Source organism: Scyliorhinus torazame, chromosome 14 (assembly GCF_047496885.1).
Source record: "Scyliorhinus torazame isolate Kashiwa2021f chromosome 14, sScyTor2.1, whole genome shotgun sequence".
Taxonomy (NCBI): domain Eukaryota; kingdom Metazoa; phylum Chordata; class Chondrichthyes; order Carcharhiniformes; family Scyliorhinidae; genus Scyliorhinus; species Scyliorhinus torazame.
The window spans coordinates 32019339-32042456 of NC_092720.1; the positions used below are offsets into that span (position 1 = coordinate 32019339).

The 23118-nt window shown below is 45.0% G+C and overlaps 1 protein-coding gene across 3 annotated transcripts in view; it reads left to right on the forward strand.

The window, feature by feature from the left end:
- Positions 1 to 23118, forward strand: part of plod2 (procollagen-lysine, 2-oxoglutarate 5-dioxygenase 2) — a 278992-nt gene that overhangs the window by 200132 nt on the left and 55742 nt on the right. For all 3 annotated transcript variants that reach the window (XM_072473887.1, XM_072473885.1, XM_072473886.1), the window contains exons 5-8: positions 2276 to 2388; positions 2585 to 2648; positions 10161 to 10258; positions 11563 to 11664. In XM_072473887.1, the coding sequence (XP_072329988.1) occupies positions 2276 to 2388; positions 2585 to 2648; positions 10161 to 10258; positions 11563 to 11664 (377 nt within the window). The remainder of the gene's footprint in view (positions 1 to 2275; positions 2389 to 2584; positions 2649 to 10160; positions 10259 to 11562; positions 11665 to 23118) is intronic.

Here is a 23118-nt window from a genome sequence, read left to right on the forward strand (position 1 = left end):
CGCTGGCCATCCTTTGCGACCCACGCCGGCCATCCTTTGCGACCCACGCTGGCCATCCTTTGCGACCCACGCCGGCCATCCTTTGCGACCCACGCCGGCCATCCTTTGCGACCCACGCTGGCCATCCTTTGCGACCCATGCTGGCCATCCTTTGCGACCCACGCTGGCCATCCTTTGCGACCCACGCTGGCCATCCTTTGCGACCCACGCGGCCATCCTTTGCGACCCACGCTGGCCATCCTTTGCGACCCACGCGGGCCATCCTTTGCGACCCACGCGGGCCTTCCTTTGCGACCCACGCGGGCCATCCTTTGCGACCCACGCCGGCCATCCTTTGCGACCCACGCCGGCCATCCTTTGCGACCCACGCCGGCCATCCTTTGCGACCCACGCCGGCCATCCTTTGCGACCCACGCCGGCCATCCTTTGCGACCCACGCCGGCCATCCTTTGCGACCCACGCCGGCCATCCTTTGCGACCCACGCCGGCCATCCTTTGCGACCCACGCCGGCCATCCTTTGCGACCCACGCTGGCCATCCTTTGCGACCCACGCTGGCCATCCTTTGCGACCCACGCGGCCATCCTTTGCGACCCACGCCGGCCATCCTTTACGACCCACGCCGGCCATCCTTTGCGACCCACGCCGGCCGACCTTTGCGACCCACGCCGGCCGACCTTTGCGACCCACGCCGGCCGACCTTTGCGACCCACGCCGGCCGACCTTTGCGACCCACGCCGGCCGACCTTTGCGACCCATGCCGGCCGACCTTTGCGACCCATGCCGGCTGACCTTAGCGACCCACGCTGGCCGACTTTCACGCCAACCTTCGCGGCCCACGCCGGCCAACCTTCGCGGCCCATGCCAGTCGACCTTCGTGGCCCACGCCAGCTGACCTTCACAACCCACCATTTTGTCTTCCCTCTAATGTAAGAGGTGAGCCTGGGTTTATATTCTATAGTCTAATTGCGAAGAATGAGAAACAACCTAGTTGAAACAGGCATTATTCTCTCAGAACTCTATAGAGCAGATGCAGAATGTAAGTTTTCCTCAGATGGGTGGTTTACAGCCTGGGGATAAAGTCTGCAAATTACAATGCGGCGATTTTAGACATAGAAAAGGAGGAATTATTTAACTTAAAGTATTGTGAATCTTTTTAATCTCTAAAATTCATTATCCAAGATAGTTCTGCAGGCTCAGCCGTTGAGCGTATTCAAGATAGATGCAAGAAGACTGAATTGAATTAATTTAATCTTCTCCTGGGTCAGCTGACATTTGGAGGAGGCGCGGTGTTTCTCTCTGGGCTCCAGGGCATGTGCATTGACGAGCGAGCACGCATGCGCAGCGCAGCCATCATTTTTAAAGCCCCTCGCGGCCGGCATTTTAAACGGCGGCTGCTGTGGCCTGAATTCCAGCGATTGGGAACGCCGCGATGGATGGCTCCGCGACCCACCTGACACCCGTCCGCGACCCACCTGACACCCGCCCGCGACCCACCTGCGAGTCGCGACCCCCACTTTGAAAATGCCTGCACTAAATCATCGGGGAGCCACACCCCACCAACAAAACTGCAGTGTCTAGTTGCGGCACTGTGTCAGCCATTGAGTTGGAGGTGGGGAAGGACGTAGAGCAGGATTCACAGCAAACACTGGATGAAACAGCAAGCAAAGTCTATTAATTAACAAACACTTCCCGCTTCTTCACTGGCGGCATGGCAAATTTGGCAGACCAACTGACTTCAGGAGGCAATTCCCGGTTCCACGGCGGGCATGGCTGGAAAATCCCAGCAAATAGCACACTACAACAATCTACAGTGTCTATTTGAAAAGAGTATCTGCGGATTACAGCAGAAAATGTAGCAACATCTCCCGATAAAAGCAGGGTAATTTCTCCAACAATACGCAGTGAGTGAAGGATGTTTCCAAATGAGTGTAAAATTGAGTCGAGTCACTTTGAACAGGGTGATGTTCAGGCATGAGTTGTGAAGAAATTACCCAATTGTCTCTTTTCTAGCTGGGAATACTGGTGTCACCCCAAAAAATAAACACAAATGAGAGGGTACGCAACTTTTTAAACGTACATCTTCTGAGTATACAATTTTGAAAATAGGCCAATAAAATGGTATTCTCCCATTTTTCCTCATGTAGACTCTCTGCTTTTTTGATCAAAGCTTATAGACCTTTTTTTTTTTGACTATTGGAAGAAATCTTTTTATTTTACGACTGCTGCATTTTTGTGAACGACTTTGTCCTACAACCATTGTACTATTTTTTCAGGTATCATTGGATATGCTCCTTCCATCAATCGCATTGTAGAGAAATGGCAACTGCAAGATAATGATGATGATCAGCTATTCTACACCAAAGTTTATGTGGATGCTTTGAAGCGGGTAAGTAAATCATGAGGGCAAGATGACGGGAGCTCAAAGTTACAAATGACCTAATTGTTTAGCGTTAATGATAGTTCTGTGACAGTTGGTTGCTTTTCCAGTTCCTTTCCCAGACACTAGGAAGCATTTGTCAGAATTGTTGTAGCACATGTTGCCCTTTTGGGATTAATCTATTTTTCCCCTTTTATTCTTCCAGCTTTCTCTCAACATAACTTTGGATCACAAAAGCAAAATTTTCCAAAACTTGAATGGGGCTGCTGGTAAGCTCTGATCTTCTGTTTAAGTATCAATGCTGCACGTTTATGAGCCGCAAATATTGCTCAGCTAGTAAATTCCTGTTATGTTTCTCTGCAAATTTATATTTACCAAATAAACCTCAGCAGTATATTTTATGTGCTCAGTAATCAGGTGAAGTTACTAAAGTGGTTTGTAGCTTGTTTTAATTAACTACATTTTAAAATTGGCAATAATTAACCATGCACTGCAGCGGTTCAACAAGGATTTTGAGGCAATCACGGATGGTATATAAATGCTATAATATCCACATCCCATGAAAGAATACATTTTAAAAAGTGCATTAATTTCCCTTTTAATTGGTTCTGTAATGATTTTCTTTCACCTTAAAAGTTGATGACTTTTTTTATTTGGTTCTTTTTAACTTGAGCAACCTCTGAGTAAATTTGTCATGGATTTATTTCTGGGCTCAATCTCTACTCAAACTGAGTAGACTTTGATTACTCCTCGTGGTAAAAGAAGTATAACAGATATGATATAATAATAATCTTTATTGTCACGGGTAGGCTTACATTAACACTGTAATGAAGTTACTGTGAAAAGCCACATTCCGGTACCTGTTGGGGTACACTGATTGAAAACTCAATGTTCAATTCACCTAACAGCATGTCTTTCAGGACTTGTGGGAGGAAACCTGAGCACCCGGAGAAATGCCATGCAGACACGGGGAGAATGTGCAGACTCCATACAGACAGTGACCCAAGCCAGAAATTGAGCCTGGGACCCTGGCGCTGTGAAGCAACAGTGTTAACCACTATCCTACCCTGCCGCCCTGATCACAGCTAATGTTATTACCGGATGGTCAGATCCCGGGATGAAACCCTGGCTCAACAGTCTGTAACTTTTTAAAAAATATATATATTTATTAAAGTTTTTTAGCACAATTTTTCTCCCTTACAAACAATAACCCCCCCCCGCCCCCCCCCCCCCCCCCCCCGTAACAAAATAGCAAGGAATCGCACAGAGCAAGATATATACATGGTGAAATGATATGCTTACATAGCTTTATACACTGGCTCTCTCCCGCACGTGCCATTTTCCCTAACCCTTCATGTTATCTCTTGCTCATCCACCCTTCCAGGCAATCCCCCGTTCTCTTCTCTTCCCCCCCCTCCCCCAGGTTGCTGCTGCTGCTGACCGACCTTCCTCTAACGCTCCGCGAGATAGTCTAGGAACAGTTGCCACCGCCTGTAGAACCCCTGCGCAGACCCTCTCAAGGCAAACTTAATCCTCTCCAGCTTTATGAACCCATTTCCCGGGGGGTAACTTTTATTTTTTGAGTAGAGGCATTGATGGACAGTCACAGGACTGCCAATTAACTTTTAGCAAAAGAATAAAGCATTTATTAAACATAAAAAGATTAACTGTTAAACACTACTCCTTCATCCCACCAAAACCTTACAGATGTACCCCGATTTGTAAGAAGTAACAAAAGGTATCTTATACTCTAATGTTCTCAGTAAGTACACAGTCCATGTAAACCACATTCTGAAACCAAGTGACAGATGCCAACCAAAACAACTTGTGTGTATTTCTCATCAAATCCCCCCAGATGCTTTCACACTGCGAGTCATGTGGTCTCACTGGAACTCTGACTTCCACGTAACTGTTTCCAAATTCCGCTCTCTATAAAACACTCCTTGGAATCTTCTCCCAAACAGCTTTTTCTCTCTGATATCTTCACTAAGGATCCACTTCTAGGATTTCAATCTCTTTTAGTATTCTTCTGTGTTGGATTGCCACTGCATTCAAGCTTCCACACTATCTCTCAGACACCCAGCCATGCCAACACTGTTGCTTCACAGGCTGTATTAAGATGTCGTCAAACTTTTGTTTTACCTCTGATATCTGGCTTCTCACCTAGCTGACTTTAAATCTGGTTCTTGCAGCAATCTCTTTAACTCGGAGCACCTTCCCTGCTTTCTACTTGAATTCTCCTGCAGGACATTGTTCAGCTTCTTGTTCTCTGTTCCTTTAATTTAACGTCATGAGACATACTTCTGTCCCAATTCCCTGGGTCCTTGGACTTTCTTTTGTTCCTTTGGGAAGTCTACTTTCTGCAGCACCCTGGTCCTGTCCAGCTTCTCCTAGTTCTAGCTTGCAACTAACTCAAGTTATTTCTGTCCCAAGGTGGCCTCTGGTTGCTTACTTTTAAAGTTTACCTTTAAACCTGTTTGCTTTCTCATCATAAACTTTCATTGCCATACATGCATTTAAACTCAACTGAAGACATTAATCCTTTCAAATACAGAAACACAAAATTGAATATGTTTAAAGCTATACCCTATTTCTCATACCTACAAATACAAATATAAATGATTTTAAAATGCCTCTGTTTCCTCACACTGACTCCTATTCTGCTGTCAGTTGAACACCATGAACAGGGTCAGAAAACCATGCTGCATCACCTTCAATGGTTGTTCGGTGGTTTTAACATTTATTCTATATTAAATCAAAACAAACCTGTTGATGGGTTTCTACCCTGACCTCTTGGTTAGATTTGACATATGAGGGAGGGGCAGTGTTGGAACAGAACAATATTGTTGCTTATAAAATATGAAAACCCTGAACAAATTATTTGCCCTTGCTTTGCAAAATAATTCTTGCCAATTAAAATACTTAAATATGAACATTATGGCATGTCCACAGTGGAGCAAAACAAGACAAATCCAATCTGGCCAATTTCTGGCCCATCAACCTGCTTTTAAACACCAGGGAAGAGATAGAAGAGGTCCATTGACAGTGCTATCAAGCAGCACTTACTCAGCAACAACCTGCTTACATGATGCTTAGTTTGGGCCCTGCCAGGGCCACTCCGCTATGGACTTCACTCCAGTTTTGGTGGAAAGATTGGCTCATATTTTATGCCCTGCAAAGTAGTAGCTTATAAGCTTGAGGGTGAGGGAGGGGGTGTAAAATTGGACAGGAAAGCAGGAGGTACTGTGTCCACCACCTACCACTGATATTCATCAGCAGAGAAGATAATGGCCCACTTCTCAGCCCCATTCCCATTTCTACTGGTATTTTACTTAACTTGGAGTATTTCCTCCTCCATGGCCCCTTGTCAGGATTTGCCTGCATGTCTCTTCGGTAGCCATCGCTTCTGTTGGCGCTGTTGAGACTGGACCGCTACCAGCCAACTGATTGGCTGGCATTTTTAGGAGGAGGACCATCCACCCCCATGAGACTTGTAACCTTGACCTCAGGAAGCTGATCAGTGTTAAGTCCAGCCATGGCGCCCCAAGAAGGCTCACCTCCAACTTGTCAGGAGGGTCACCGCTCCTGCATACAGAGACCACGGACAAAAACGTTGAATACAGTAGGTGCAGTGTGTGTAACTGTCCTGGACATCAAGGCAGTGTTTGACCACTGAGGAGCGGTTGAATAAACTCGGTTTGTTCTCACTGGAACGAAGGAGGTTGAGGGGCGACCTGATAGAGGTCTACAAAATTATGAGGGGCATAGACACAGTGGATAGTCAGAGGCTTTTCCCCGGGGTAGAGGGGTCAATTACTAGGGGGCATAGGTTTAAGGTGAGAGGGGCAAGGTTTAGAGTAGATGTACGAGGCAAGTTTTTTACGCAGAGGGTAGTGGGTGCCTGGAACTCGCTACCGGAGGAGGTGGTGGAAGCAGGGACGATAGTGACATTTAAGGGGCATCTTGACAAATACATGAATAGGATGGGAATAGAGGGATACGGACCCAGGAAGTGTAGAAGATTGTAGTTTAGTCGGGCAGCATGGTCGGCACGGGCTTGGAGGGCCGAAGGGCCTGTTCCTGTGCTGTACATTTCTTTGTTCTTTGTTAATTGTGGTGTCAGCAGTCTTGGCAAAATTGAAGTCAACGGAAATCAGGGGGGTAAACCTGCGCTGGTTGGAGTCCTACCTCGCACAAAGGATGCTGATTGTTGGAGGCCACCGAACATTTCCCAGGGTAATTTTCTAAGCCCAGCAATCTTCAGTTGCTTCATCAGTGAGTTTTCCTGCATCATAAGGTCAAGAAGTGAGGATTCAGTTCCATTCAGAGCTCCTTAGGTATCAAGCAGACCGTGCCGCCATGCAGCAAGACCTGGCTAACATGTCAACTTGATCTGATAAGTGGCAAATAACATTCCCACCACATAAACACTGTGGCTACAAGAGCAGGTTAACCTCCTGACTCCCCAAAGCCTGTCCACCATTTAAATGGCACAAGTCAGCGCCTGGGGAGAATGGGGTCAAACACTATGGGGAGAAAGCAGGATTAGGCTATTGAGTTGGATGATCAGCCATGATCGTGATGAATGGCGGAGCAGTCTCGAAGGGCCTCCTACTGCTCCTATCTTCTATGTATCTATGTAATGGAATGCTTCCCACCTGGTTGCATGAATACAGCTCCAGCAACACACAAGATCAACAACATCCAGGATAAGGCGGTCCACTTTGTCCACCTATTGACCACTTTTAACATCCACTCCCTCCGGCACCTATGTTGACTGGTAGCAGTGTGTACCATCTACAAATACACTGCAGCAACTCGCCAAGCCTCCGTTTGACAACACCATCCAAACCCGTGACCTTTACCACCAAGAAGAAGAGCAGCAGACGTATGTGAATACCACCACCTGCATGTTCCTCTCCAAGTGTTAAGAATTGGTCAAAATTTAAAAATGAAATGGGATAAAACAAAATAAAAAAGGGAATTGATAAGCGCAGCTGTCTAAAGGGGTGTTTTTAGATGTGAAATATGCGAGAAAAACTCTGCCTTCAACATCATAATCCCAGCCATATCAAAGCTCCAAAACCTAGGACTTGGCTCCTCACTCTGCAACTGGATCCTTGACTTTCTGACCTATAGACCACAATCAGTAAGGATAAGCAACAACACCTTCTCCACGATAGTCCTTAATACCAGGGTCCCACAAGGCTGCGTACTTAGCCCTCTACATACACGACTGCGCGGCAAAATTTGGCTCCAACTCCATCTACAAGGTTGCTGATGAAACGACCGTAGTGGGTCGGATCTCGAATAACGATGAGTGGGAATACAGGAGGGACATAGGGAACCTAGTGGAGTGGTGAAATGACAACAATCTATCCCTCACTGTCAGCAAAACTAAAGAACTGGTCATTGACTTCAGGAAGCAAAGTATTGTACACACCCCTGTCTGCATCAACGGAGATGGTTGACAGCTTCAAATTCCGAGGTGTGCACATCGCCAACAATCTGTCCTTGTCCATCCATGTTGATGCTATGACCAAGAAAGCACAACAGCGCTTATACTTTCTCAGGAAACTAAGGAATTTGGCTCTTCCCAACTTTTACAGGTGCACCACAGAACGCATCCTGTCTGGCTGCATCACAGCCTGGTATGGCAACTGCTCGGCTCAAGACCGCAAGAAACTACAGAGTCGTGAACTCAGCCCAGTCCATTACATGAACCCACCTCCCATCCATTGACTCAATCTACACATCCCACTGCCTTGGGAAAGTGGGCAGCATTATCAAAGACCCCTTCCACCTGGCTTACTCACTCTTCCAACTTCTTCCATCGGGCAGGAGTTACAAAAGTCTGAGAACACGCACTAATAGATTCTTCCCCGCTGTTACCAGACTCCTAACGACCCTCTTATGGACTGATCTGATCTCTTCACACATCGTCTCTACTGAGTAGTACTACACTCCTGCATGCTTCGCCCGCTGCCTGTGTCTATGTATTTACATTATGTATTTTATGTTTGCCCTATGCATTTTATTTTCATGTATGGAGTGATCTGTCTGAACTGTATGCAGAATAATACTTTCCACTGTACCTCGGTACACGTGACAAACAAATCCAATCTGATTTAGCTCAGGAGATGGGATGTTGTTTGGGAACAAGGGGTAACTTCATGTAATACTGTATGCGTATAGCCATCAGTGTAGTTAAGTGTGCTGTTATAGTGTATTATAGTCCCTCTTGTGTCTTTTTCTTTGAAGTTAATAAACATTCTTTATTAATTGATCAGAAAACGATTGGAGTATTCCTCCGTGGTTTGGATATCTTTTCTTGCAGTATACCAAGCTGAAAATATATACTACGAAGAACCAATGTTCCAAGTTACCTGTCTCGGTTTTGGGATACCCCCACATTTAACATGCGGGGTCTTTAACACAAGCGATATGCCAAGCTGATTTAGAATTATATCAGCGTTACTTCATCATTTTTGAGTCTAAAACCTTGAACTCCTTTTCTAACAACATGGTGGGTGTGCCTGCATCACATAGACAACAGCAGTTCAAGAAGGCAGCGCACACCACCTCGAGGGCAAGTAGGGACTGGAAATAAATGCTGGCTTTGCTTGCAATGCTCACATCCCTCGAGTGAGTATGAACTATAAATAAAATGGAAATTGTCCAATAGAAACAAATGCTGTTTGTGATAATCTCATTATTCGTTTAAAAGGCATGCATCGCTGATTGAATGTAGTATTCATTTTTTAAGAAAGTTTTCTCCTTTTCTTTGGTCTTGAGATGGGCTTTTTAATTCCACGATTGGTAGCAGCCACTTGTACGCAATACGCAATTTACAAAATTCATCATGTTCAGCCTTTACTTGGTTTTTCACTTAAAAGTTATCAGGCTTGCCAATCCACGTGATTTCCTGAAATCTTGTGTTTTTGTTAGACTGGGGACTTTGTGCAACTCTTCCTACTGCATGTGGGGCGGTGCACTGCTAAAGGAATAATAGGTTTATCATGGGCCCAAGTGAAATTATGGTGTGGGGGGGAGGAGAAAGAAAACTAAACATTAAATAACCAGTATGTTAAACACACAATTGTGCAATTTACTGCAAAATGAGAAAAGAGTCTCACTGATTGGTGGAAAGGTTGGCCAACTAGAATTTCCTACACACTTCGAAGGGTCTGTTGGGATTCTAAAGAGTCACTGGTTTCTGGATGATAAGTCTGAAATAATTCTTGGCTTGTTGCATATTCTGGCAATCTAGTTCACCAGGATTTTTAAAGTACTGGTATTGTCCAATGAGTAAACCAGATGGGTATTTTTTATGAGAATACCTGAATAATGTGTAATGTAGTGGTCTTGTTACTGGACCAGTAATCCAAAAGGCTGAGCGAATTATGATGATGATCTCAAATGCATTTCAGGAACGTCTGGTGGCAGCAATTTCAATAGTAAGTTTCATAAGGGAATTGGATCTCTGCAGAAAGAGGAAATGCTTGAAGACTGTGGAATGAAGGGCAGGGGGGTGGGATTGATTGCTGACTCCTCAGAAAGCCAGTACAGTGGGAATGGGCACCGAATTTCCTTCTGTGTCTATCCAAAGAAGAACAAGATCAAGGGCCCAAACGGCCTACTGTTGATCCTTTGTTCCAGCAGCCTTCATGGTTATTTAACCATCATGACTTTTCTGATTATGTATTGAAAATGTATGCAACTTCAAATAAAACTATCCTGTTTCTCATGCACCTTTTAAAAAAAATCTCCTTTCTTTGCAGATGAAGTAGAGTTGCACTTTGAACCTACACGGGTCAGAACCAGGAATATCATATTCGACACATTGCCTGTACTAATCCATGGCAATAGACAGACCAAAGTATGGAAGTTTACTGTTAAATATTGAGAGTGGAGTGTCTGGCCTGGCCTATCTGCTTGCTTCTTCCTGTACTTTATTTTCACAAGCTACTCTCCAGGCAATCAGCGAAGGATTGCCAAAGTCCCTGCCTGTGGCACCCAGACCCCCTAGGAGATGTGGGAGAATAACAAAATGAACTCACCATCTACTCCTGTATTCGCATTTTCTTTTCCACATGCTGGGGAGCAAACCAGTATTTCATGTCATTGAAGAAAAGCGGATGCAAGCCCGCATCTTACCATTTCATTATAAGCGCCTGCCTTCCCTGTTTATGATAATATTTCTGTCAGATTAATTTATGTCCTGTTTGAATGGAAGCGGAGGTACACTATCCAGGGATTCCCGAACAGCCGGTGGTGTTGGTCCTGATTTTTATCACTTAAAGTATCGCGATTTAGGGCTGTTCCCATTCATGTTTTCAGTTTCGACACTTGCATGCTTATTCACCTGAGTTTTCACGGGGTTCTGTCGATTTCCAACAAAATAACCTAATTGACCAGCCTTTTATCCTGTTTATCAGAGGTTACTGACTAGAATCTTCATTCTAATCCGAGAAAACATTGTAAATTTCAGATAATGGTCTCTTTACTGGTTATATGCATCCTTATGGTCTAATACTATAAATAATGTTGATACCCATATAACCAAGATAATTTTTAAGAATCAGCCTGTTTTTTTTAAGAATGTTTTCTCCTTTTCTTTGGTCTTGAGATGGGCTTCTTTTTAATTCCACGAGTGGTAGCAGCTACTTGTACTCTTCACCCATTCTTCAAACATTAGCCCAGACGTGAAGTGCTGGCAGGCTTTACGACATTGGAGAAGAAGGGCCTCGGTACAATTAGCAAAATGATCCTCTCTTTGCCTGACATCCACAAAAAGGCAGGATTCGCTAAGTAGCGGTCAGCACCTGGGAATCTAGATTCCTTCTCCTCTTCCTTTCGACTAAATTCAGGCCTGACACCAGAAACGGTAGTACAGCCCACAACTGAAGATAAATGCTGCCAAATGGACAAGGTTTAGCTTAGGGGGTCAACTAAATGGCCTAAATAAGGATTAATCAGTTTTGCTTGGATACAAATACCAAAGTTAATAATTGTGTGTAAAATGCAGAATCAAATTGTTTCAGGGCCAGTGTTCCCATTTATTAAATTAAATTTTAATTGGACATATTGAATAGTTTGTGTTTCCTTTTGTCCTGGTATTTTGATTCTTTTCAATGTTTTAATGTGTTGATGCTTCTATTTCAATGTGTTTGTGCTCCTTAGCACCTGCTGAACTATCTTGGTAACTACATTCCTGATGCCTGGACTTCTGAAACTGGCTGTACTGTTTGCAATGAAGATTTATTGGATCTGTCAACATTGGATGTGAGTTTTTGATTGGTTTTACACTTTTCTTAGTTTTGGTGCAGAGGGACCAATGTACAGCAATATGCGCTTTAGCAACCTCAAGAAGAGCATACCCTGTGTGATATTCATTATAGGACAGACGACGGTAGTGGTATGACTGGGCGGAAAATAATTTAAATGACTCCCAACTTGGGCTAAAACAAATTTTAATATCTATTTTACGGCAAAGCTGTTCCCAACTATAAAGCAAAATGAAAATATATTTTGAGTGCTCCAATATTTTGCCCATCAGGGAAACATTCTCTCGTTATCTACCATGTCAAACCTGTTCGGAAATGCACATGTTTCAGTAAGATCACCTGTTATTCTTCTAAGCTCCAGTGAGTTTAAGCCCAACCTGCTGAACATTTCGTCATTAGGCAACCCCTTCATCCCGGAATCAACCTAGTGAATCTTCTCTAAACACCTTCGCATGCAGGTATATCCCTCCTTAAATAAGAAAGCCAAAACTGTAAGCACCCTGTAGGTGCAGTCTCACCCGCATTGAAAACAGCGCGATTGGAGAGTGAGCCGGGACATTGAAAACAGCGCGAGAAGAGAGAGAGCCGGGACATTGAAAACAGCGCGAGAGGAGAGAAAGCCGGGAGATTTAAAAAGCGCGGGAGGAGAGGGAGCCGGGAGATTTAAAAAGCGCGGGAGATTTTAAAAGCGTGGGAGGAAAGAGAGCCGGGACATTGAAAACAGCGCGAGAGGAGAGAGAGCCGGGAGATTTAAAAAGCGCAGGAGCTGCGAGTCAGAGCGGAGATTTTAAAAGATCGCGGCCTAGTTTCGGGAGCCGTTTGGAGGAGGAGGAGCAGTCTCTGTCAGGGAGAGAACCTGAGATCATCTAAGACACTCAGAAGGTAAGTAAGTGATTTTTACTAATTTTTACTTTTATACCTTTTTCAAATTGTGTGTGTCGGGGAGGAAACTGAAGTGACATCACAGAAAAGCTGTGACCTGAGTGGCTGGTTGGGAATCTACACTAAATTTAAAAAAATTAAGCATTGGTAACTAATTAAACATAATTACTTAATTATAATTAAGCCAGAGATCGGAGAGTACTATATTTAGCTTTCGCATTTATATTAGAAATCTAGTGCTAGGAAACAGATAGTTAACAGTAACTTCAAAAAAAAAAATTTTTTAATATAAAATATTTTTAAAAACTTTTAATTTTAATTAATTGACGCAATGTCAGTTAGAGGGGTGCAGTGCTCTGACTGTGAGATGTGGCAGGTCCGGGAGGCTTCCAGCATCCTGGATGGCTTCATCTGCAGAAAGTGCACCCAACTGGAGCTCCTCACAGACCGCATGGTTCGGTTGGAGCAGCAATTGGATGCACGTAGGAGCATGCAGGTGGCGGAAAGCGTCATAGATCGCAGTTATATAAATGTGGTCACACCCAAAGGGCAGGCAGTCAGTGCAAGAATCCCCTGTGGTTGTCCCCCTCTCGAGCAGGTATACCCCTTTGGATACTGTCGGGGGGGATAGCCTATCAGGGGAAAACAGCAGCAGCCAGAGCAGTGGCACCACGGCTGGCTCTGATGTTCAGAAGGGAGGGTCAAAGCGCAGAAGAGCAATAGTAATAGGGGACTCTATAGTCAGGGGCACAGATAGGCACTTCTGTGGACGTGAAAGAGACTCCAGGATGGTATGTTGCCTCCCTGGTGCCAGGGTCCAGGATGTCTCCGAACGGGTAGAGGGCATCCTGAAGGGGGAGGGCAAACAGGCAGAGGTCGTTGTACATATTGGTACTAACGACATAGGCAGGAAGAGGCATGAGGTCCTGCAGCAGGAGTTCAGGGAGCTAGGCAGAAAGTTAAAAGACAGGACCTCTAGGTTTGTAATCTCGGGATTACTCCCTGTGCCACGTGCCAGTGAGGCTAGAAATAGGAAGATAGAGCAGCTAAACACGTGGCTAAACAGCTGGTGTAGGAGGGAGGGTTTCCATTATCTGGACCACTGGGAGCACTTCAGGGGCAGGTGTGACCTAATTAAGAAGGACGGGTTGCATCTAAACTGGCGAGGCATAAATATCCTGGCCGCGAGGTTTGCTAGTGTCACACGGGAGGGTTTAAACTAGTATGGCAGGGGGGTGGGCACGGGAGCAATAGGTCAGAAGGTGAGAGCATTGAGGGCGAACTAGGGAATAGGGACAGTGGGGCTCTGAGGCAGAGCAGACAGGGAGAAGTTGCTGAACACAGCGGGTCCGGTGGCCTGAAGTGCATATGTTTTAATGCAAGAAGTATTACGGGTAAGGCAGATGAACTTAGAGCTTGGATTAGTACTTGGAACTATGATCTTGTTGCCATTACAGAGACCTGGTTGAGGGAAGGGCAGGATTGGCAGCTAAACGTTCCAGGATTTAGATGTTTCAGGCGGGATAGAGGGGGATGTAAAAGGGGTGGCGGAGTTGCGCTACTGGTTAGGGAGAATATCACAGCTGTACTGCGTGAGGACACCTCAGAGGGCAGTGACGCTATATGGGTAGAGATCAGGAATAAGAAGGGTGCAGTCACAATGTTGGGGGTTTACTACAGGCCTCCCAACAGCCAGTGGGAGATAGAGGAGCAGATAGGTAGACAGATTTTGGAAAAGAGTAAAAACAACAGGGTTGTGGTGATGGGAGACTTCAACTTCCCCAATATTGACTGGGGCTCACTTAGTGCCAGGGGCTTAGACGGGGCGGAGTTTGTAAGGAGCATCCAGGAGGGCTTCTTAAAACAATATGTAGACAGTCCAACTAGGGAAGGGGCGGTACTGGACCTGGTATTGGGGAATGAGCCCGGCCAGGTGGTAGATGCTTCAGTAAGGGAGCATTTTGGTAGCAGTGACCACAATTCAGTAAGTTTTGAAGTGCTGGTGGACAAGGATAAGAGTGGTCTGAGGATGAATGCTAAATTGGGGAAAGGCTAATTATAACAATATTCGGCGGGAACTGAAGAACATAGATTGGGGGCGGATGTTTGAGGGCAAATCAACATCTGACATGTGGGAGGCTTTCAAGTGTCAGTTGAAAGGAATTCAGGACCGGCATGTTCCTGTGAGGAAGAAGGATAAATACGGCAATTTTCGGCAACCTTGGATAACGAGAGATATTGTAGGCCTCGTCAAAAAGAAAAAGGAGGCATTTGTCAGGGCTAAAAGGCTGGGAATAGACTAAGCCTGTGTGGAATATAAGGAAAGTAGGAAGGAACTTAAGCAAGGAGTCAGGAGGGCTAGAAGGGGTCACGAAAAGTCATTGGCAAATAGGGTTAAGGAAAACCCCAAGGCTTTTTACACGTACATAAAAAGCAAGAGGGTAGCCAGGGAAAGGGTTGGCCCACTGAAGGACAGGCAAGGGAATCTATGTGTGGAGCCAGAGGAAATAGGCGAGGTACTAAATGAATACTTTGCATCAGTATTCACCAAAGAGAAGAAATTGGTAGATGTTGAGTCTGGAGAAGGGTGTGTAGATAGCCTGGGTCACATTGAGATCCAAAAAGACGAGGTGTTGGGTGTCTTAAAAAATACTACGGTAGATAGGTCCCCAGGGCCTGATGGGGTCTACCCCAGAATACTGAAGGAGGCTGGAGAGGAAATTGCTGAGGCCTTGACAGAAATCTTTGGATCCTCACTCTCTTCAGGTGATGTCCCGGAGGACTGGAGAATAGCCAATGTTGTTCCTCTGTTTAAGAAGGGTAGCAAGGATAATCCAGGGAACTACAGGCCAGTGAGCCTTACTTCAGTGGTAGGGAAATTACTGGAGAGAATTCTTCGAGACAGGATCTACTCCCATTTGGAAGCAAATGGACGTATTAGTGAGAGGCAGCATGGTTTTGTGAAGGGGAGGTCGTGTCTCACTAACTTGATAGAGTTTTTCGAGGAAGTCACTAAGATGATTGATGCAGGTAGGGCAGTGGATGTTGTCTATATGGACTTCAGTAAGGCCTTTGACAAGGTCCCTCATGGTAGACTAGTACAAAAGGTGAAGTCACACGGGATCAGGGGTGAGCTGGCAAGGTGGATACAGAACTGGCTAGGTCATAGAAGGCAGAGAGTAGCAATGGAAGGATGCTTTTCTAATTGGAGGGCTGTGACCAGTGGTGTTCCACAGGGATCAGTGCTGGGACCTTTGCTGTTTGTAGTATATATAAATGATTTGGAGGAAAATGTAACTGGTCTGATTAGTAAGTTTGCAGACGACACAAAGGTTGGTGGAATTGCGGATAGCGATGAGGACTGTCAGAGGATACAGCAGGATTTAGATTGTTTGGAGACTTGGGCGGAGAGATGGCAGATGGAGTTTAATCCGGACAAATGTGAGGTAATGCATTTTGGAAGGTCTAATGCAGGTAGGGAATATACAGTGAATGGTAGATCCCTCAAGAGTATTGAAAGTCAAAGAGATCTAGGAGTACAGGTCCACAGGTCACTGAAAGGGGCAACACAGGTGGAGAAGGTAGTCAAGAAGGCATACGGCATGCTTGCCTTCATTGGCCGGGGCATTGAGTATAAGAATTGGCAAGTCATGTTGCAGATGTATAGAACCTTAGTTAGGCCACACTTGGAGTATAGTGTTCAATTCTGGTCGCCACACTACCAGAAGGATGTGGAGGCTTTAGAGAGGGTGCAGAAGAGATTTACCAGAATGTTGCCTGGTATGGAGGGCATTAGCTATGAGGAGCGGTTGAATAAACTCGGGTTGTTCTCACTGGAACGAAGGAGGTTGAGGGGCTACCTGATAGAGGTCTACAAAACTATGAGGGGCATAGACAGTGGATAGTCAGAGGCTTTTCCCCGGGGTAGAGGGGTCAATTACTAGGGGGCATAGGTTTAAGGTGAGAGGGGCAAGGTTTAGAGTAGATGTACGAGGCAAGTTTTTTACGCAGAGGGTAGTGGGTGCCTGGAACTCGCTACCGGAGGAGGTAGTGGAAGCAGGGACGATTTAAGGGGCACCTTGACAAATACATGAATAGGATGGGAATAGAGGGATACGGACCCAGGAAGTGTAGAAGATTGTAGTTTAGTCGGGCAGCATGGTCGGCACGGGCTTGGAGGGCCGAAGGGCCTGTTCCTGTGCTGTACATTTCTTTGTTCTTTGTTCACCCCTTGTACAGTTTAGGAAGTCATCAGACAGTTTTGCCCTTTGCAATAAATGTCAACATTTAATTTGAATTCCTAATTACGGGATAACTTGTTGTGTTTCATCTGCATGTGCATCCAGGTCTCCCCGTATTGTCCATCCCTTATCTTGATTAATAAGGGGATCAGGGGTTATGGGGATGAGAAAATATCAGCCATGATTGAATGGCGGAGCAGACTCAATGGACCAAGTGGCCCAATTCTGCTCCTATGTCTTATGGTCTAATGTTCTGTAGTCTCTCTCCATTTAAATACTTTTCTGTTCTTCCCAATTAATCTACAAATTATAAAGCTGTTAGATTGTCATTAAACTGATTCATTAATGGCCATTGCTGAAATGTACCTTCCACCCTTATGCTTTCTGACCTATAAATGACTCCTGGCTAATATGCTTGGCTCTTACCTACCCTCTGAAATAGCCTAGCAAGTCACTCGGGAACCAGGAGTCAGAAATTATAATTAAAATTGCAATACGTAACTGCTACTGCAGCTTATATATAGCAGACTACAAAAAAAAATTTTTAAACCGGGAATCCAGAGTCTTCTGATTTAAGCCAGTCTGTTACTTTGGTGTGAGCACGGCATAAAAATATATCACTTTCAATACTGAAGGCAATTGCTTTTTAATCTGTCTGTTGGATATTCTGCCAAATCTATCTGTTGGAAGTTTGAAGTTAGTTGATCCCAAGGGATTGGTGTAAGTACCTACTAAAGATGAGGGAATTGGAAAAACAGTTGGTGTTTGCAATGTAGATTATGCTATTTATGAAACATTGGTAAAAAAACAGCAGCTCCATATGTTCGGGACTGTTTTGATGTTATATATTTAGTTTGCAATGAACATCTGATCTATATAAAGTGTGTGATAGTGTGGATGCTTGTTCTGGTTAATTGCCTCACTGCTCGAAATGCAAATATGAACTTGAAATTGGTCTAAGGTACCAATTGGACCCTTGCTAGTTCCTACAAAGCGAGCAACCACAGTCGATTTGTTTTTTTAAAGCTAGCTTTTCAATTCAATTGCTTTGGTGCCAGGCAGCGGGATGGGGAAAGGGAATAGTACATTCATTGTAGGCATTCATTGTGTTTCGAATTTTAAGAAATAACACTAAACTCGGCCATCCTTGTGAGGAGAAAGTCGATACTGTTTACGTCACTAACCGTTAGTGTTTTTTGAAGTCCATTGAGGGAACTCAAAGGCAACTGGAGTGGAGCGTAAGTAAATACAAACATTTCAATTGTTCTGTACATCTTGTGTCATTTCTTGTTAGGAGAAGTTGGAGAAATAATCTGAACCTATGCCTTTACTTCTACTGCTAGCAAGCACTCAAATGTTTTTTGGGCGCTGCAAGGGCATGCTGAGCTTGTGGTAGTTAAATTGCATCTATTTGTAGTGCGCGCTATTGGCTAGACCATAACATAAATGATGCACACCACAAGATTAGTCAATTTCACTTGAACAATAATTATTAACCTAGACATTTCTATGATAGTGTAAACATTGTTTGAATGAGACTCGACCAATTTGTGCTGTGAGTTCTACTTTCTAATTCCAACTTCTTAGCTTACCCTCCAATCATCACAGTTCCTTTGTAACTGAAGACACGCTTAACCATTTGTATAGGAACAAAGGAAATAGGAGCAGGAGTAAACTATTCAGCCTCTTGAGCCTGCTCCGCCATTAAACTAGACCGCGGCTGATCTTCTATCGCAGTGCCATTTTCTCACACTATCCCCGCCACCTGGACGTTCCCCTCCAAGGCCCTTCCCATCTTGACTTGGAAATACATCTCTGTTCCTTCAGTGACGCTGGGTCAAAATCCTGGAACTCCCTCCCTATCAGTACTGTGCATGTACTTCCCCACAGGGAACAGCAGTGGTTCAAGAAGGCAACTGTCCAGCACCTTTTCAAGGGAGGTTAGGGATGTGCAATTAATGTTGGCCAAGCCAGCGACGCCCACATCCCACAAATGGAAAATTCTTTGGTATAAGAAAATCTAGAATACTCAATGACATAGCCTCCACAGTCCTCTGGGTAGAGAATTCCAAAGATTTATCATCCACTGGGTGAAGAAATCCTCCTCATCTCAGTTCTAACTGGCCAACCTTTTATTCTGAGACTGCGTCCCCTGGTTCTGGATGCCCCAGGGAGGGAGAATTACCCGGCATCTACCCTGTTGAGCCCTTTAAGAATTTTGAATGCTTCAATGAGGCCACCTCGCATTCTTATAAATTCAAGAGAATACAGTTCCAGTCCCCTCAATGTCTCCTCAACCCAACCCAGGGGTTAGTCCGGTGGATGTTTGTTGCACTCCCTCTATGGCAAGTGTATCTTTCTTTGTGTAAGGAGACCAAACTATACACAATATTCCAGATGTGGTCTCATCAAGACTCTCGTACAATTGCAACAAGACTTCTTTACTCCTGTACTGAAATCCTCTTGCGATGAAGGCCATCATACCATTTGCCTTCTCAATTTCTTGCTGCACCCACGTGTTAACTTTCAGTGACTCGTGAAGAAGGATACCCAGGTTCATTTGGAAAATGGCATTACCCCATCTCTCTCCATTTAAGAAATACTCTGATATGTTGCAGGGTCTGCAGTTCGGCCTACAGCTCACTGAGCTCTAATCCAAGGTTCCTCTAGCTGCAGACACTTACTGCAGAGATGTTTGGCTATTCTGCAGCTTGCAAACGTTAGTGAGAGAGGTACAAAATGCCACAAGGTATTCTCTCATTCTTGGTCAATGGCAGTACTGTTCATCTAGCCACTGATAGGATAGCAACAACTCTTAGAATTCTGGTATATAGCACTATTACAAAATTGAAAATAAAAGGTAAATGGTAGCCATGTAGGGCTACAAAGGCCCCCTGTGCCTCTGCAAGAAAATGGGGAAAATTAATAGAATAAAATAAATTTAGAGTACCCAATTATTTTCTTTTCCAATTAAGGGCCAATTTAGTGTGGCCAATTGACCTGCCCTGCACATCTTTGGGACGTGAGGGTGAAACCCATGCAGACAGGGGGAAAATGTGCAAACTTCACACAGACAGTGACCTGGGGCCGGGATCAAACCTGGGTAATCAGCAGCGTAGGCAGCAGTGCTAACCATTGCGCCACCATGCCGCCCAGATTAATAGAATAGTAGCCACCTTTGGTGTTCCGGCAGTGTGGTGAAGTTTAATTTAAAGCTACAGCCCTTGCTCACTCCCCAGGCCACATTCATGCAAACACGTGCTACCTCATGACCCCCCCCCCCCCCACCCCACCACCCCATGGCCATTTGTACCCTCAATGTCATACCTTGACAGTGGCCTTAAGGTCTGACATTATCCACAGAAACTGCACTGATCATTGAATTGTGAGGTTCTATGACACATAATCTTTATTATCGTCACAAGTAGGCTTACATTAACACTGCAATGAAGATACTATGGAAATCCTCTAGTCACCACATTCTGGCGCCTGTTCAGGTACACAGAGGGAGAATTCACCTAACAAGCACTTATTTCGGGACTTGTGGGAGAAAACCGGAGCACCCGGAGGAGAGCGTGCAGTCTCCACACAGATAATGACCTAAGCGGGAATCGACCTGGGACCCTGGCACTGTGAAAGACATTATGTCAAAAAAGCTCTATTTTCTTCTGTTTCCAGGTCCCATAGATACTGAACACAATATTGGTTCTGGCATTGCAAAATACTGAATAGTGAGGCCCTGGAACATCAAGCAGAATATGCACCTCATTATCTACCAAATGGGGTTTAGGTTTTTTGACACTCCCGTCAAGTGGTAGGTGGGGGAGTGATGGCCATTCTTGTCTCCCCTTATTTCCTGCAAGAGCCAAACTCAGTGCACTGACCCTGCAACACAAGTACCGAGATCAGAATATCCTCCCAGAAGTCAGTAATTAGGAGCAAGACATGCTGGCATCAGAATAACCACATCGATACTATAATATATGTGTTCGCCTTCGATGTTTGCCAGCAGCATTGCTGAATATGACCAGAGTGAAGAATTTCTAAAGACGAACAATTATTGTAAAGATGTGATTATTTCCATTGGGATAAGGCAGTTGATCCGAGATGGAATATGTAGTGAATCGTACATTGAAGTAGGACGAGGACAGTGCTGTGAAGCTGCCTGAAGAATTGCAGCTGAAACATTGGAATGCGTATCGTTCTTGACCTGTTGAACTGTTGAGATGAACGAGTGGAAGGATGTGCCTCCTTTTGAACACCGAGTCATAGGGGATTCTCATTCCTCCAAGCTGATTTGTGAAGTGACCCCTCACCACCCAGTCTTTCACATGAGCTGTTAAGCAACTAAAACTGATTGCAATTGCATCAGGGATATTATCTCCAAATCTTTGAAAAGTAGTTTGAACGGTTTTAAGTGGGAAAGGTGCAATCCTTGGAGAATGTATTGACAAAACCATATGTGATGCCTTTTGGTTTTCAGCTGCTGTTGATTGAGATAAATTGCACCCTGCCGTGAGGTTAGCCGAGCTCCGGTTTAATGTAAAACAATTAATTTTACTCACGCAAAGTTTGCATATATTTTTCTTCTTGTGGAAAGAGATATACCAGTATCTGGTAAGCTGTGTAGTTTAACCCTTTTTAAGGACAGCAGTGGTCCTTTGGACAAGCCATGTCAAATTCCATTGCTAACTGCATGATATAATGCAGCTGAACTCAACTTTGTAAATCATGGAACTGTGTAAAAATGTGTCCTGACAAGCTTCATCTTGTTTTAAATTGTAAACATTTTTGTAGGGGGGTTTTATTCTTGCCCATCCTTAAATCGATGCTCATGGGGTAATACTTGAAATAACCAAAGGTAGAAGCTGGACACAAATTGAATAACTGGTATCTGAGTGGAGGATGAAGCTTGGACAAGTGTGAACATCTGCATGCGTCAATCTGTGCCCAAAAAGCTCCACTGATCCACTGAACTTGACTGACTTTTTCTTTGCGATCGCTCAGTTGGGGATTGTTGTATCCTTAAATCGCCGCAAATATAAAAAGTATGGAGGTGCCACACACTTCGATTTCATCAAAACATTATGCAACGTTTATTCAGGAGATGTTGCTCATACAAGTCTAAGAGGAGAACCACTCTGCTAACGTCACGACAGATCAAGTCACGTTCCTCCAGCAGGAATGTACTACTTAAATACGCAACACCCTTCCCCTGTACCTCTTTATTCCAAACTACAACTTTTCTTAACGTTTAAACAACAGACCCAATTAAACATTAGATACATTATTTTTTTTTACATATATAAAATTTAATAAGACAGTCTCTCAGGTTGTACTGGCTTTTAAAAATGCCGTCACAACCAGCTTTTAAGAATGCCGGCTGTCCCGCATATGCCTGTCCCCTCAGCCAGATCTAGCAATCCGCAAGCTTGGAACCCAGCTGGGGGGACCGCCTCCTCCTGACATCAGCATGCTGTCCCAGGGTCATGGGCAGGATTCACCGAGTCTCCATGCCGGAATCCCGCTCTACGCAGGGGCGGAGAATGGGCATCAAACCGCCGGACAATTGGCGCGAATCAAGCACGCGCAGTCGACTTGGCGCCTGTCGGGAGCCATTGAAAAAGGCGCCTACGGCGATTCTCCAAAGTCGGCCGCGTTCCCGTCGGCATGGTTCTCTCATGGTTCCACCCAGCAGGCATTCGGCGTGGTGGCTGCGGATACAGTCCGCGGCCGCCCTGGTGGGGGGCGGTAGGGGGATCCTTCGCCGGGGGGGCCATACAGGATGGCCAGGATTCCGATCGGGGGGCCACCGTTCTGCGGGCACGTGCGATCTGGGGGGGGGGAGAGAGAGGTCCTATCTTTTTTCTGTCGCTCCACGGTGTGTATACTGACATCACGTGCTGTGGGTGCGATATCACGGAGCAGAGATTCCTCCATTTTGTACCATCCTGCAAGCAAGGAACAGGACTGTGTGAAGAGCTGAAGATGTATAGTTTTGTAATACGGAAGATAGGGCCAGAGACACAACAGGATCTCGCAACTGAATCGCCTGGAGAGAGCTTCCCAGGAGAGTCCATGGCAGGACAAAGCCGTGCTGGTGTGAGCTGTATACAGAGCTCCAGGGCCTCTGTTGAATAAACAATTAAGAAGAAGCTGAAATCGGGAACAATGAGGTATGGCATTGTTAACTTGCCAATGCAAATCAGAATGCAAAGCCCATGTATGTTATATGGAGGGAAATACTGGCAAGTAAAAGTTTTTAAATCCTCAAAATCTCAACGACATTTGAAGACTAAGCATGGCGAGTTCGAGGACAAACCTCTTGA